This window comes from Siniperca chuatsi, linkage group LG24 (genome assembly GCF_020085105.1).
Source record: "Siniperca chuatsi isolate FFG_IHB_CAS linkage group LG24, ASM2008510v1, whole genome shotgun sequence".
In the NCBI taxonomy this organism is placed as follows: Eukaryota; Metazoa; Chordata; class Actinopteri; order Centrarchiformes; family Sinipercidae; genus Siniperca; species Siniperca chuatsi.
Window position 1 is genome coordinate 5923717 of NC_058065.1, and position 15686 is coordinate 5939402.

At 40.1% G+C, this 15686-nt stretch overlaps 2 protein-coding genes across 5 annotated transcripts in view; both read right to left on the bottom strand.

Moving 5' to 3' along the window:
• The window catches only part of LOC122872414 (nck-associated protein 5-like), a 145736-nt gene extending 137073 nt beyond the window's left edge, over nucleotides 1-8663 (bottom strand). The window contains exons 1-5 of one of the 4 annotated variants that reach the window (XM_044188616.1): nucleotides 8145-8639; nucleotides 5131-5254; nucleotides 3001-3083; nucleotides 2610-2731; nucleotides 629-2038 (exon numbers count right to left, since the gene is read on the bottom strand). In XM_044188616.1, coding sequence (XP_044044551.1) covers nucleotides 629-801 — 173 coding nt within the window. In that variant the 5' untranslated portion in view covers nucleotides 802-2038; nucleotides 2610-2731; nucleotides 3001-3083; nucleotides 5131-5254; nucleotides 8145-8639. Of the gene's footprint in view, nucleotides 1-628; nucleotides 2732-3000; nucleotides 3084-5130; nucleotides 5255-8144 lie in introns of those variants that run through there. The other 3 variants (XM_044188626.1, XM_044188617.1, XM_044188615.1) reach the window with 3 other exon arrangements.
• Nucleotides 8664-9875: 1212 nt separating this feature from the next.
• LOC122872417 (glycerol-3-phosphate dehydrogenase [NAD(+)], cytoplasmic-like) lies at nucleotides 9876-15206 on the bottom strand. The gene is made up of 8 exons (XM_044188629.1): nucleotides 14734-15206; nucleotides 13998-14175; nucleotides 12984-13124; nucleotides 12603-12741; nucleotides 12296-12408; nucleotides 11946-12179; nucleotides 11328-11434; nucleotides 9876-10387 (listed from the first exon to the last, which is right to left on the bottom strand). Exons 1-8 carry the CDS (start codon nucleotides 14772-14774, stop codon nucleotides 10291-10293), a joined length of 1050 nt encoding a protein of 349 aa, XP_044044564.1. The 5' UTR covers nucleotides 14775-15206; the 3' UTR covers nucleotides 9876-10290.
• Between the last annotated feature and the right edge of the window lie 480 nt (nucleotides 15207-15686).

Sequence of the window (15686 nt, forward strand, 5' to 3'; positions counted from 1 at the left end):
TAGACATCAGCTTCCACAGTTAATCGTTAACAGCATATGAAAGCCAAGCACATACACTACTGTGTAGCATTTTTCTCCATTTCTCCATTAATAGTCAACAATGAAGGATGTCACCAGTCAAAGAGGTTTTCTCTGATAAAGAAGTGGTTTTGAATATGATGATTTGTTTACACAGTATTAAGGTCTTTTCAGACGAAGAGCAATTGATGCTCATAATTATCAGCATTTTAATCTAGAAATCATGCTTTACATCATCTTGCTAAATTAATTAGCTAGCGTTAAGTGGCTACATACATCACACAAGATGTTAGCCAACTAATGTTATAATTTAGCTACTTTTTTCATTTGTCTTTTCAGTATCATTTTGTAATTCTCAAGTTGAGCTTTGCTGCAACTAGCTAATTAGCTGTGTGGCTATATCTCTTTGGGTGTGATGTTATAGGATAACATTGACTAAAACTAAATTTAGCAGTATCTTTGTGTAATGTTTGAACAACTTTTTTATTAATTGCCACCTATCCCTTCATACTGTGCACCCATTTTTGCTTACTTCTCACAAACTGTGAATGAAGGTGAAGCAGTTCCACTTCACATAATGTCAGAAGACAAACAAGCAGGAATAACTTACTCTGCACAGGCCGGATTCTCTCCACTCAACAGGTTTGTAGCCAGCTCTGTAGTTCCCAGACTCTTAGAGGTGTTTTGGTTAGGAAGACAACCTGATGATGTGGAATTTCCTTTGATGGCAGCTGAAAACATGCTGTCGTAAATTCCCCTGGAAGTGTTGCTGGGGGAAGCCATGCAAACACACACACTTTTAAACACACTATCTGTGCTGCCAGTGCTGGAAGTCTGCAGCAACACCCAGTAAGACTTGTAAATAGAAGGGAGGAAGGTGGTAGTGGTGGTGGTGGTGGTGGAGGGAGTTAGGGAGGCGGGGTGGGGCGGGAGGATAAGGAGAGTGAGGAGAAGTTCCACATTACATCACCAGCAGCTGTTGACAGGCCTGTGTTTATTAACTAACTGCCAGGGCTGGAGGAGTCACACCACATGCCTCACGCTCTCACACAAGTCCACAAACGTTGACAAGACAAGACAACGCTCACATGCGTCTAAAACACTCGGATGACAGACATGCAGCTAGGTGCGAGTACCAACAATCTGCAGACACGTGGATGCATGCTTTTTTTGATAAACACACAAAAAGAAAAATACTTCTATGCTTGGAATATCTCAGCCAGGAGATAATCCAAGTTTCTTTCTTAGGATTCAATTTTTGCTATTTCTTTGATCTGTTTACACTGGCTATGAGACTTGCTGACTTGACTAGAATAGCTGTTTTCCTGACTCAGATAGCACTAACTGTAATGGTATTACTGTGAAGCGAGAGCTGCTGCTGCTGCTGATGCATTCCTCAAGTGTCTCGGCTTGGCAGAGTCCCCAGCCTCTTAGCTCAGCCTGTATTTCTCTCCCTCCCCTTCTCTGTCTCTCTTTCCTTTCTTGCCTTCTCATTTAAATGGAGGCACATGACTCTCAGCCTTACTGCCAAGTTGACTTCTTTATGCCGGCCAGGAGCCACCAGCGCTCTGCTTCTCATTGGCCTCTCTGCAGGACACTCCTTAGTGCGCCGCATTCCTCCCTGCCACCCATCCTCGTAGCCCACAAGGTGCAAAGACGTCGAATCAACCTTATCCCAGATGTAATATTTAGTTTTAATTTACATTTCAACTCAGAAGTGCTTTTTCTTAAAATAAACTCTGAATTTCATGTTTCTAGCCTGCTGTCTGGGTGTCAGAGCCCTGCAGCTATAGCAGCGCCTGCCCACTGTTTGACATCCCTAACCACTGTGAACAAATGCTCCGCTTCAGCCCGTCTCTGGTGCATTCCTTGTGGTCTCAAATGCAATCATTTCTCCCGTGATTCCATTCTGTTGTCGCATTCTTCCCCTCTAAACTCACTGCATTGCAACATTGTTCGCTCACAGAGAGAGTGAGACTGAGTGGGCTGACGACATTGCAAGACTTTGGGCTGTGAAGAGCTGAAAGATAAAAGATGTCATAAATCGCACTGAAAAATCATTTTAAAACAATTTCTGAGCTGTTTTGAAGCTAGGCGAACAGGCAGACTAAACAAAAGAATCTGCACATCACGGGCATTCATTTAAACTTAAATGTCAGGAGCTAATCAGATCAAAAGCAGCATTGTATTATGCTGATTAGCATCAAATGTTATGAAGGAGAAGGGTAACAATATGAGGAGATCGACCATGTCATTTTCAGTTAGCATTTGATAATGGGAATGTTTGATTTCTAAATTGGAAGCTTGTGATGTATTCTTTTAATCTAATAGAAAAGATGAAATGTCCAGAATCAAAGGATTTGCCAGATTAAAATTTTTTAAAAATGACACAATTCGTCATGCAGAAACCTTCCATTTCCACAGTAAATAATGTTGAAGTTATATCTGTAAAAGAAAAACTCACCATCAAAGACAGTTACAGTTTTTATTTTTGGTCCCAATGACACTGTAAATGTCCTCACTGTCAGCGCTCTTACTTTGACATTTTTACAGGGCCGTCATAAACCTGAATGCCAAGTGCAGTTCGTTACCTGAAACATCATGAGAACCATCGTGTGTGTGTGTCTTGTGAGTGTGTGTATGCCCCTGTCCTTCCTAAATCACATCCTGTCTTCCGTATATTCCTCCTCCACTCGCTCTGATGTGCTCTTATCTTGAAGTAAGGAAAGAAAAACAACTTTTTTTTAATTATTATTGTCAAGAAGCTTAACTCATCATTTTGGCACCATCATAACAAACCTGTCAGGGCAGGTTGTGGGGCATAAATCTGCTCAGTATTATTGGTATATTTGCACAAACTATGACCTATTGACAGCTACAGTAAAAAAAATCAGATTTGAGAATCCTATTTTGGTCAAAACCTTGCATATGCGTTTGGGCCCTGAGAGTGCAGAGGTAATGGCTAATGATCCTTGAACATACGTCTTGACCTGCGGCACATCCGGATCCATTCCAGGTATGAGGTCCAGCTCTTTTATGTCACAGGTCAGAGCCCTGCAGGAGCTCTGAGGAAACGGAGCACAGGAGAGAGGAAAACCATATATACTGTATTCTGCAGCAGTTCAGAGGATACAAGGAGACGAGTCAAAGGATTTAGTATGCAAGCAACGACTTGAGGAGTTCCAGTTTTTCACATTGCAACCATGCCTACGCTCGGTGGAAGAAATTGTCACTCCTTCAAGGACATCCTTTCCATTTTCTTCCACTGGCGTCTTTTTTTTTTCTACTTTTACACACTTTTTCACATTTTAACTGTAGGGAAACCAACCTCTGCATGCTTAAAAATATACTGATAGATAACGGCCTCATGTGTTCTTAAATAAAAACACATCCGACAATTCAATGGGAAAGTAAGCAGATTTAGCCTTCTTTCTCAAGCTCTTTTTTCACTTTCAAATGTGGCCATTCGAACCACCTGTAAACACTTTTGCCTTCAGACATGGCCAGATGACACGCCATACGAACTAGTCCATTTTAAGTGTAATTTGATGTAACTGTGCTCAGCCAGACTCCACTGAAACTGGCTAGTTAAGCAACCCCTTCCCTGAGCTTGTGTTGTGTGTAGGAATGATTGACGGGAAGCCTGCATCAATTTCTGTGCTGCAATTTAGTCATACAATTGGCTAGATCCAGCACTCTAAAACAAGTTATTTTAGCACAATGGCTAGCTAGCTAGGCTGCTTGCCGTAGTTGAGACATTGAAGAAAGTTACAAGAGTAGAAGAAGAGTTTTAAGGAATACCATGGGTTGTTGCTGTTGCTAGGCTAATACGTTGTATGTACGTTGAGAAGAATGCTATATAAAGTTCCATAAAAGCTTATATTCGCCTCCCGTAGTATTTTGTACAGTTGTTTAACAGAAGAGGAGTGAACTAAGAGCTAAGGAACGTTGTTATTATTACCTGTTAGTAATACCGCAAACTAGTTCGGTGTTACAATAGCATTTCAATAAGTCATCAGTGTTGTGCATGAACGCACTTAAAGAGCTCTGTTCATTGAACGTGCTCATGTTTTTGGTGAACTGTGAACTGAAGGTATCCGTTTGCTAACTAGTAAACTTGAACGTAAGCGTCGTTTCACGGCACCCGGGATGCTGGTGTTTTGGGTCACAGAATCTGATGCGACACAGATTTTTGAAACGAAACATCGAGCATCGACCAGTTTTGGGAAATATGTGCGAGTGAATGATGATCACGAGAAATCATTAAAAGGTAAGACCACGAGCCGACAGTCGCAAAGTTCCTCCACCCAAGCCAAACTCTACTCAAACTATTTTGGAAAGGAAAAAAAAAAGAAAACGGAAGAAATGGGCATGAACTAGTTCATTTTTTGTTCATGTGAACTTAGTTCAAAATTCTAAATTGTGAACTATGAACATGAACTGGTTTATTTAAATCTGCGTGAAGTGAATTGAACTTGTGAAGTGTGAACTTCCACAACACTGAAAGTCCTCATTAACATGCTCATACAGGGGACATATTAATATGAATTTACTACACCTGTGGTGAGCCTTGCAACCTACCTCTGGCATATCGCTCATGAACTGGCAAACACCCAGTTACACAACCCCAGGCTTCAGGATGTTTTTTTTATTTTTTATTTTGACCTACGTATGTTCGACACTGTAAAGTTTTATTTCAGACAAACAAGACAAAAAGCAAAACTTACTAAAACTAAATGACGACCTCTAAATGACACCTACATTTTCCTTAAAAACTTATATTTAACATACTCAAAAGCTCAAACATGTTGCCGCTTTGAAATCGATACAGTGAATATGGTGAATATCTTAGTCAGATTGACTTGGATTTAAATTTCAAAGGTGAACAGGTCAAATAGGGCAAGACTTTCACGAAAACACAAACAGATGCATAAATGGATAAATACCCATTTCAATATCACCCTATCTTCTTCCAGATGTGTTAGTCTGCTTTCTCATTCAACCACAATGCCTCCCTGTGGATTGCTAGCTGCAATTGCGGTCAAGACCAGAGCGGTCATAAAGCAGTCAACTCTGCGGCTTGCTGCAATACTTACAGCTCCTTTGGTGTACCTGTTTTATGGAAAGCCCTCCAGCACGCATTGTCTCCTATCAGTAGGACATTTTGAATGAGACGACCACAAACATCTGTAATCGAAACACCAGACGATCCCGAAGGTCTAGATGTGCTGCAGCGCTGTCGAGACAGAACATAGATGGAAATTTATGAAGAAAACAAATCTGACCTTGTTTTTTGACATGAAACTCTTTAAAGTCTGCTGATATAGTTTCATGCATGATGTGGCTCAAACTAATAATAATGTGGCCCAGAGCTAATTTACATACCCAAACGCTGGAAAACATATTGAATCTGATCAGACTTGTGAAATCATCGTTTTTTGCCAACTGGCTCAAGTCTCCCACGTGAATATTTCAGAGGAGCAGGAAGTGGCTTTGTGCGTGGCCCACGCTACACTGACATGTCGGAATGCCACATCAATGTTATTTGCAGCTGCACTGGGAACCCGGCGATGTCCCCTTTCACATCAGCGGCCCCAGAAAGCATCTTTATGTGCATGTAAGCATGGACTCAAGAGAGACAAGCACAGTGCATACGGTAAAGATTTCATCTTCCACAAATCAGAGAGAATTGAGGTGTTTGTGCTGATGCCAGCTACTTTTAGTCCACAGGAGGTCAAGCTAAGGAGATTTAGATGAACCAAGATGAAATGCTGAGTAGAAAAAAGGGAAGAGACATTATCCAGCTTTGACTTTGTCAGCCTTTGTCTCGTAAGAGATATATTGTAGTGGTAAATTGTGGTTACTCTTCTGATGCTGTTCTGTAGATTCACTTAATGGCTGATAGTATTTTATATTTAATCAAACTGCTTTTTTTTTTTTTTTTTAAACAGCAAACAAGGCTGGGCACCCCGCCAAGTCTTTACTGCACAAATTGACTTAATTTCATTTGAATTATGGTCAATGATTTCCTGACATGGACTGCGTTCCATTTGTTTTGTCTCTCCCCCGGCTGTTTTGCAGAATCGATGGCTGTCCCGAGGAAGCGAGGAACGGACCCTATCTTATGGCTGTCTCATGAAATTTTTCCCACTCTCTCTGAGGTAAGAGGATGGGAGAGTCAAACAAATAGACCTTGTGTTTTCCCCCGTGTTTGTATGCAGTGCCACAACCAGGCATCCTGCCAAGTTCTCCTCCTCTTCCCCCCAGACTGCAAAAGCAAACGACGAACCCGAGCAACCACCGCCACCGCTGTCTTCACCTCCACCCCCGCTCCCCTTGCACCCTCCTGTTTCTCTTTTTTCTCTCATCAGAACGCTGGCAAACACAAAAGGAGGCAGAGTCTGGGTGCACGTCGCCACGAACGTGCCCAGATTAGGCCAAGGCGATGATGAAAACGACCGGGCAGAGGTGAAGGATGAGGAGGAGGATTTGAGGAGAGGCGTAGGAGTGGTTGTTATTTCACGGACAAGACTCCATGCCCTCTGCCATTGAGCCAACGCCAGCTGGGACGAGGAGTGGCATCCTTTGCTTTCTCTCTTTTGGTTTTCTCCCCATCTCTTGTATTTTCAATGAAAGCATTGTAAGAGCTGGAGGAAGGATATGAGGTCCCATTTGGCTGTCATTGACATGTAAAGAGAGTGTGGCAGTGACAGCTGACGAGATCAGTGGCCTGTAATTAGCTGAGGATGTAGGCTAGACTCACACCCCTCCGTGTCAAACACACACATCCAAAATTGTAGGAGTATCCACATATAAAGATATAAAATATAGATAAAAAATACATACAGTATAAATACAACACCAAACTGCAAAGACTTGTTTGCCTGTAGGTAATATGAGAAGTTATCTATTAGCAAACGTGTGAGGTTTCACACTGTCGCAAAGCTTCTCTGGGTGCTATAAATCTACAGGTGCGAGCTGTGTGGTCTGGCTCAGGGTGGCCCACATATTTAAAACAAAAAATTTAAATGGAGTGCTCAGGGGAGAAGTTTGGATGCACAACTGAGACATTCATCCATGGGAGACACAGGTGTGATAAGCCGACTGTAAATAATTGCTCAGTCTCATCACACCTCATAAATCACATTCGTACTGAATGTGGAATGTGCTGAAGAGTGTCTTAATATGCTTTTTTGGGTAGATATCATCCAGAAAACACAAGGCTGTAATGGATTAAATCCACGTTAATACAGTTTAGGCACATTCGCTTATTAGTAGAACACATTTACAGGCGGATTTGTCTTTTTAAGGCACCTTCAAATGACACACAAAACTTCATGTCACACAGCGGGAATGATGTACATCATTTAAGCAAGCACAGTTAAAACATCCTTAAAAATTGCACCAAATGCATTACCTTATCTAATTGTAGTTTACCTAAATTCAACAGATCATGTTTTGTTTACTAGTGGTATTGTTTTGAGCCAGGCAGCTACTTTCGGTTTTATTTGTCCAGGTTTTAAACCTGCGTTAAGTGATTCTTTGGCCACTTGGGGGCAGCAGAAAACTGAGCTGACGCTTTTAAAAAAACCTGCAGAGTGTAACTGCAGTAGGGTGATATTTTTTGGATTTGTCTTGACAAGTGACCCCTTTCACAAACACGTCATCCATTTTTAATACAAAAATATGGATTAGAGCACCTTTAAGAGATCTGCCTCCATCTCATTGCAGTGGCGGCGAATGGGATTTTGTTTGTGGTTCTCAGAAAGATCTCTTTCCAAAGACAGCATTCCAGTTACTCTGGAAAACTTAACTGTCAACAGCTTCTTGGCGACTATTTCGTCTGTAGAAAGTAGCCGCTGTTTAATTTAACTACAAGACAGAACTCTCCCTAAAACCACAAATTGTTGTTTTTGCATTTCTCTTTCCATACAAGTTAAACAAAAGAGATACAAGGTGTTAATCAGTCAGCTTTCGATGTGTTGAAAGGTGATTGTTTTCCACTTTGGACAGAGCCAGGCTAGCCTCCAGTCTTTGCTTTACGCTAAAGTGACAACAAAATATAGCAAAATAATATAAAATAAGGTAATGAAGCAGAGAGGAACATGTACATCAGCAACACTAACCTCAATCCATGCTGTTATGCTCTTATCCTCCACTGTCCAAAGGGGCCTCTTACTAGAGGACCGTGTATGTGTGTGTGCGTGGGGTCAGGGGTACCAACAGACAAGTTACCGTGGTGATTAAGCTCCTCTTTCAAACTTGGGTCTCATCTGAAGGTGGGCCTTCTCTTTGAAACAGAGGATCTGGGCTTGTGTCAAACCACCACAAGGGTCTCAGTGCTCGCTCAAAAACCCACCGATGACAGTTCCTGTTAGGAGATGAGAAGAGGACATCGACCTGCGAGAACCAGCTCTCCCATGGGAACCTGTGGAAGCTCCTCGTGGCCCCTAAAACTGGTGCCTCTTCAGTCACCCTGCCTGAGCTTTTCAGCGAGCCCTTTCATGTCCTGGGATCTGGGCAGCCGTGGACACGGAGGCCTGTCAGCCAGCAGGGGGAGATACGGTAGCTTGGAAACTTACCCACAAATGGCCAGATGGAGAAAGACAGGCTTGAAGAGATGAAAAACGTACTGCATCTTAGATCGAACTGGTTCAGGTTCACAGTAACCCAAAGAAAGGAGCAGGCTATTATCTGAACAATTTTACTCAAAACTGACAAAGGTCTTGGTGCATGCTAACACGCTAAACTCAGATGGGTAATGAGGTAAAAAAAAAAAATTATACTTGCTAAACATCAGCAAGTTAGCATTTTCATTGTAAGCATGTTAGCATTTAGCTCAAAGCACCACAGTGCACCTTATAGAGGTGCTAGCATTAGTGTCTCAGTCTGCAACAAACACAGCAGGAATCAATGAAGCCTATTTCTGATTTGAACTTTATTCTCTAAAAGTTATTGGCAACATTAAGTTAGGTTAATCTCTAATAGTTCCTCAAGTTCTTAACATATCAAGTCTTCATTTGACTTTTGCTTCTACATTTCCGTATCTACATGTTTCCTGCTACGACGTGTGAGACATACATACATACATACATACATATTTTATATATATATATTTTATATATATATATATATAACTGTATGTATTGTTTTATTTTATTTATCTTATGTTACCCTATTCTAATATAAATTTAATTATCTTTTATGTGTGTAACATGAAGGGACTACAAAACTCATTTCGTTGTACAACCTTGTGTTGTAAAATGATAAATTACCTTGTACTTTGTACCTTGTAATGTACTTCAAAATTTAATTTAAGGTAACAAGCACAGAGCGACAGTGAGAAGAAAGATTCAGACAGAGATAGACACAAATGGACATACTACGTAGAAACAGTGATGGGAGACAGATAGAGACCGACACACAGGCAGTGGGGGACTATCAAAGGTTTGACCGGTCTGACCTGTAACATGGTTGAGATGGAGGGACAAGGACGCTGTTTGTTCTTTAATCCGCTTTCTTATACCGAGTTACTGCGGCCCTCGTGGGAATCACTTTCGTCACAGCTTGACCGTGGATTTGACACACAACTGAATCACAGAGCTGCAAACAGTAAATATCAGCTTCTAGGAATAAGTTCCCATTTCAGTGAACTGACCAAGATGGATGCACATTATTTCAGCATGTGGAGATTAAAATGACAAAGTGTGAATACTGAGCCACCAGAATTATTTGCTCTGTGATCACACATCAGTCCTATGTTGTCTATTGCACCATCTTCATCCATGCACTCCCTTGTGACAAAACTATTTAAAAAGAATTAAAAATTGACAAAATGACAAAGTGTCATAGCTTGCTGATTTTTGGTTCTTCAGAAATGAAGACAGTTTCTTATGAATTGATTTTATTGAAGAAGAAGAAAACAACTCCACATGAAGATTAAAAAATGACTACCCGTAGTTTTAATTTTCAGATTGTAAATCAGATCAGCTTTCTTGTCCCTCGAGGGGAAATTTGATTTACTAAAAACTGAAACTAACTGTCATGTAGTGAAAAGTAAATCAGACAGTGTTGTGTTTATGTACCCCCAATAAAAAACTGCCTTTAAAGCTAAGAATAATATCCATTATGAAATGTCAAAGTAAAAAGTGCTCTTGGTTGTATTTGCTTTGTTGTATTGTGCGTTTCAATCTGATGAATCTCTTTCACCCTCTAGTGGTAGTAAATTGCTATTGAAGGCGCAGCAGTGAACATGTTTGCAGACTGGTCCCATCATATGTGCTCTGGGTGGTTCTGCAGACAGGTGATGAACTCTTTCACTTCTCTGCCCTCAAAGCAGATCTGGTAGACTGCAGAAAACAAGGGAAACCTATAGAAGAAAATGGACATTCAGACTCTTTTCTATAGGATGTTTGTTGAGGACACTGGTCACAGATCAAGGACAGAAAGGCTTTGACTCTGCAACTTAACAATATGGAAATATTTTAATGGCACTGCACACCCACACAGGTGTTTTCACTTCTGGCTGATTAGACCTCTGCTCAGGATAAAAGGTGTGCAGAGCTATACTGGGAATTACATAAGCAGTAAGAACAAATGAGCTGTTTCACCCTAACAGATTCTGATTCTAATAAACTTTATTGCCTCCTTGTCTTGGGTTTTATTGAGCTGTCATTAAGCCCTAATTATAAAAAGCCATATAAGACACAGATGCAACAAAACTAACAAGAGAGTGAGGGAGATGTCAGTGAAGCACAGACATCATCATTCATTCCTGAGAAGAGGTCTAATGAGGCAACGGAACTGGAAACACCTGTGTGAGAGGTCTAATGGCTGTGTACAGTGTAACTGTATTTTAACTGTACTTCCCACATCATTGCAAAATATCTTTATATTTACTGTGGTTAATTATCTTTTTTTTGTTGACACTGTCATAGAGGTGTTAATTCAATTATATGTTTTAGCATTGAGGTCATAGTTAGTGATGGCGTTGTACTGGAATGCATTATATTCAGAGGTGTTTCTAATATTCTGCCCCCCTCATGTTTGTAAATAATAAAAAAAAATGACCTCAATAATAAACATAATTCAGTTTACATATTTCCGACAATGTCAACAAAAACTGAACAGTATACACTTTGTAAAAGTAGAATTTATAGCAGAACTGTTGTTTTGAATTGTAATAAATTGTTGTGCTTGCTGTGTTTGAATTGGTCCAGTTTGATTCATGTGGTTTTGTTAACACAATGGGTCTTTTGAAGACTAGGTAACAGTGTTAAACAGTTTTTAAGAGAAGAAAGTGGACTCACTTGTTGACCATGTCCTTCTTGAGGAGGAACTTGTAGACCTCAGCTGAGGTCTGGGGACCCTGCAGCTTCTGGCCGTTGAGCATTTCTGCCTCCAGCTCAATAATAGACTGGAGAAAAAGGTATACAGAAACAGTTGTAATGTTGTTTGGCGACATATTCTGTATATCTTCATTTCATCATCATATGGTCTTATTTCCTCATATTGTCGTTAAAGGAGTACACCGAGTTTTAGATGTTTTGCTCCAGCGCTCTGGCTTAGCCCTTTAGCATGTAGTCAGTCATGTTCAGTAAAAAGCAGACAATGAATACTATGCAACCTGTCAGACTTTTAATGCATGACCTCAACATTATATATTCAAGACAGCTGATGTAACTAAGTAATTTCAAATATTCTGAAATCAGGACAAAATATTGTAAAAAAAAAAAAAGACTGGCGATAAATTCTAAGTATTCAAGGTATTCTGAAATTGTAAAAAAAAAAAAAAAAAAGTAGAAGAGTTACTTGTTAAATATAGAGCTAACCCTGAGGCCCTGTTTCTTTTGTGTCTGGAGTTCGTGATGTAATGGAGTAACTTCCAAAAAGTTTAAAAGACTAACAGTGAAACTTGTCTGACTCACCTTGGACGTTCTGACAAAGGCCTCTGCAACTTTGCGGTTTCGTCCCCCGTAGCAGGTGGTGATGAGGTCGGCCACGCCACAGCTTTCCAGGAAAGTGGTGGAGCTCACTTGGCCTTTGCGGAACAACTTGGCGAAGGCGACCATTTCCATCAGACCCAGCCTGATCACCGCCGCCTTGGTGTTGTCGCCAAAACCAAGGCCGTCGCAGAATCCAGCACCTACTGCCACAATATTCTGCCATGCAACATTTTCCTTTTGATTAACACACTGAGAGAGGATTCGCAATTTGGAGCTTCATGTATTAATTAGAGGATAACTACTTAATATTCATAACACGTGGCTGACTTTACCTTTAGAGCTCCACACAGCTCCACTGTATCACTTTCCTGTACGACAGTGATGCGAAAGTTGGGAGTCTGAAGCAGCTCTTTGAAAATATGGCCGTTTGCCTCATTTCTTGCCCCTGTATTGAATGCAATTTATTAAAAAAAGAAAAGCATCACTCACTGCTCATAAAACAGAGAACTGTCTGACCACCACATCGCATCCTCTTTTCAATCTTAAATCACCCTCTTGCATGCAAGCAACGTCAGTACATTTTTGTGCAGCTGAATGCTAAAATAACAATAATGACAGGAATAAAAAACAGTATCTAACCGATGGTGGTTTCACAGAACTTCTCATCTGCCACCTCGCTGGCGATGTTGGCCCCCATTAGGACACTGACCTCAATCTCTAGTTTCTCTCGGATGATGTCTGAGATGAGCTTTAGTCCATCTGGTCCCTCATCGATACCCTGGATGACATAACAATAATAATAATATTAGACAGTTTCTGTACTATATTAAGGCCTGGCCTTGAGGTAATGGTAATGGATACTTTATGTTTCATTGTGGTGACTGTGTATTGCTCAACTACAATGTCCCGTGATGCTGTGGCCACAGAAAAATATGAAGCAAGGTCAGGTGACGCTATTTCCCTGGTTTCCTCTTTTTGCTGAAATAAAATCTGACATGGAGTCCAATGACAGGATCTTACTTTGATGAGCGATATCCCGATGGTTCCCTCCGCGACGTGAGGTTTCATCTGATCGCAGAGTTTGGCGATGAACTGGTGTGGGATTACAAAGACGAGGATCTTCGCTCCTTTGACAGCTTCTGTGATGTCTGGAACAGCGACCTAGTGAGGCATCAGCAACAAAGTTAGTCCTTAAACAGTGTCAGATCATAGAGTACCAATATGTGGAACATGTCTGCAAACAGGGCTGAGTTTAAATATGTCTATTTAGCTTTCTTTTTGGGCAGAAATTGCTCTTCTGTCTCTATCACTGATTCCCCCCCATTTAAAAAAAAAAAAGTTTGGTTAAATGTATTATGTATCAGAATAAACCCTGTCAGATGTACCATCTTGAGTTTTTTCTTCACAATTATTATTATTATTATCATTAACACATTTTACAGCAAATACAGGTAATAAACATCCATAACGATGACAAAAAACTAAATGCACAAAAAAATATTAGAATGCCAGAAAAATCAGAAATGATTTAGAAATAAGCCTTTACTCTTGCTACCCGAGTCACCATTAATGTTTGAGATCACTGGGGGGGGGGAATTCAACACAAACTAAAACCCAATTTTAGCTTCATAAAGAAATATCTCAATTTGACCACATTTTGTCTACATATGGAGGACGTGACAAATACACCACTAAACAACAAAAAAAATGCAGAGACATGCAAGGTATATTATAAATGAATCATTATAAACAAATCAGTAATTATTTCGAAACACTATTTATTTTATTTTCTGCCACTGAATGGTTCTTTTCTTTTGCACTACGTAGTTATGTAGTTGAGGTGAGCTGACTCATGAAAGACTCAAGGAAACTCGTATAGTGCTCTCAGTTACCTAGCACAGGTAGATAAACGTGACGACACACAAGACAATCTTATCAGTGTAATGTCTCACTGTACAATCAAGGCATGTTTCAAGATGGCAATGAACTGCACAACTAGTTGAAACAAGAACTCCCCTAAATTGGAGCACTTACCACATTCCTGGGCAGCTTGTGACCTGGTAGATATTTGACATTTTCGTGCTCTGTATTAATGATCTCTGATAGCTTCTTTCCATCAATCATTTCTTCATAAACCCACATGTTCACCATTGGGTCGAACCTGTTGGATGCTTTGACATTGCGCCCGATTATTTTGGCAATCGAAGAGCCCCTAGAGGGAGTGAAGGACATGTGCAGGACAATTAGTGTCAAAGTAACATTCAGAAGAGGAAAAAGAAAGTCTCATCCAATCCAAACAGCACCCAAAGACCCCGCAAAACACTTCAGATCCAGATTCTAATTAATCAGACAGAACCATGGGAAACTCAAACAGGTTGCAAACCAAGCATTTGTTTGCATTTTGCTTTATAATCTGGTGAAATAACTTAAATTTGCAGGGAAATTGAGAAAGCAGTCTACAGCCTCACTATAGATAATGGCGTAATGTTGGGTAAAACTTCCATAAAGTATTCAAAAGGTTATTATTACTCAGTACGACTTTATCTGAGCTGGTATAAAATCATATACATGTTGCAGCATGTAGCCTCATCCTTCACGATCAGTAAAATGAGGGCTGCTGTCAAAAGGAAGGAGCAGTGATAAATACTGGGTAAGTCTAAATCTGCTAAATTACAAAATGCGCGTTCAGTTAAACGTTGAGTGCATAATGCTATTATAAACTGATCTAACTGAACTAAAATATGCACCTGAAAGACGGACGAAAACTTACCAGTTTCCAGATCCGACGATGCAGACTTTCTTTCCGGGCATTTTGAAAGCGGTTAAGTCTTAGTGTTTGGCTTAAATGAAGACCCTGTTGTTCGTTTTCCCCCGTCTGTTTCAACTTCCTCATACGCCCTATAAATTCCTACCACCGATTCACCCCTCCCCTCGCTCGACATAGCTACACCTCTTGCTTTTAAGTGGAACTAACATAATAACACAGTAGCCTACATGTATCACAGCCATCTTAAATCAAATGTTACATTTGTATCACTTGATTTTCACACGTAGCTATTATAAGGTTAAGGGTTCACTACTGGGTTTACATTATAAAGCTGAATGGATACAGTGAGTGTACAGAGAGGAAAGGAAAACCTAATAACGCGCGCATTGACGTTTTACCGGTCATTTATTATTAAGTATTGATTGGAAATATGGGAAGTCACTCACGCCGTCTTATCGTAACCAACCGACGTCAAGCCGGACAGTATATTTAATGAGACTTCCGGTCAAGATGTTTTTCAAAACAATGTTCATATTGAAGAGTGCAATAATGTAATATATCCGTTATTCAGCTTAAATCTTGTCAGTTCAATTAAAAAAAAACAATACTTTTGTAAGTAAATTGCTTGTGTGTACTCACTGAAAGTTCCGGTCAAGATATAAGTTTATTTTTCAAAACTATGCTCAGTTTCGGAAATCCAATCACTCCCATTAATTACATATGAAAACACGGATGGTGGCAGTTAAATGACCATATGCCATATGTGAAAAGATCAGTAAAAGTAAAAAAATATATATTTTAAATGTTTAAATCTGTATTTGTTTATTTGTTTGCTTACTTGTTTGTTTATTAACTAAAATACCAGTAACCCATCAGGATACAATAAAAAGGAATGTAATTTCAAAAATTGCTCAACTTCCGGTTTGCTCAACCCTTCCCTTAACCATTTCACCTTT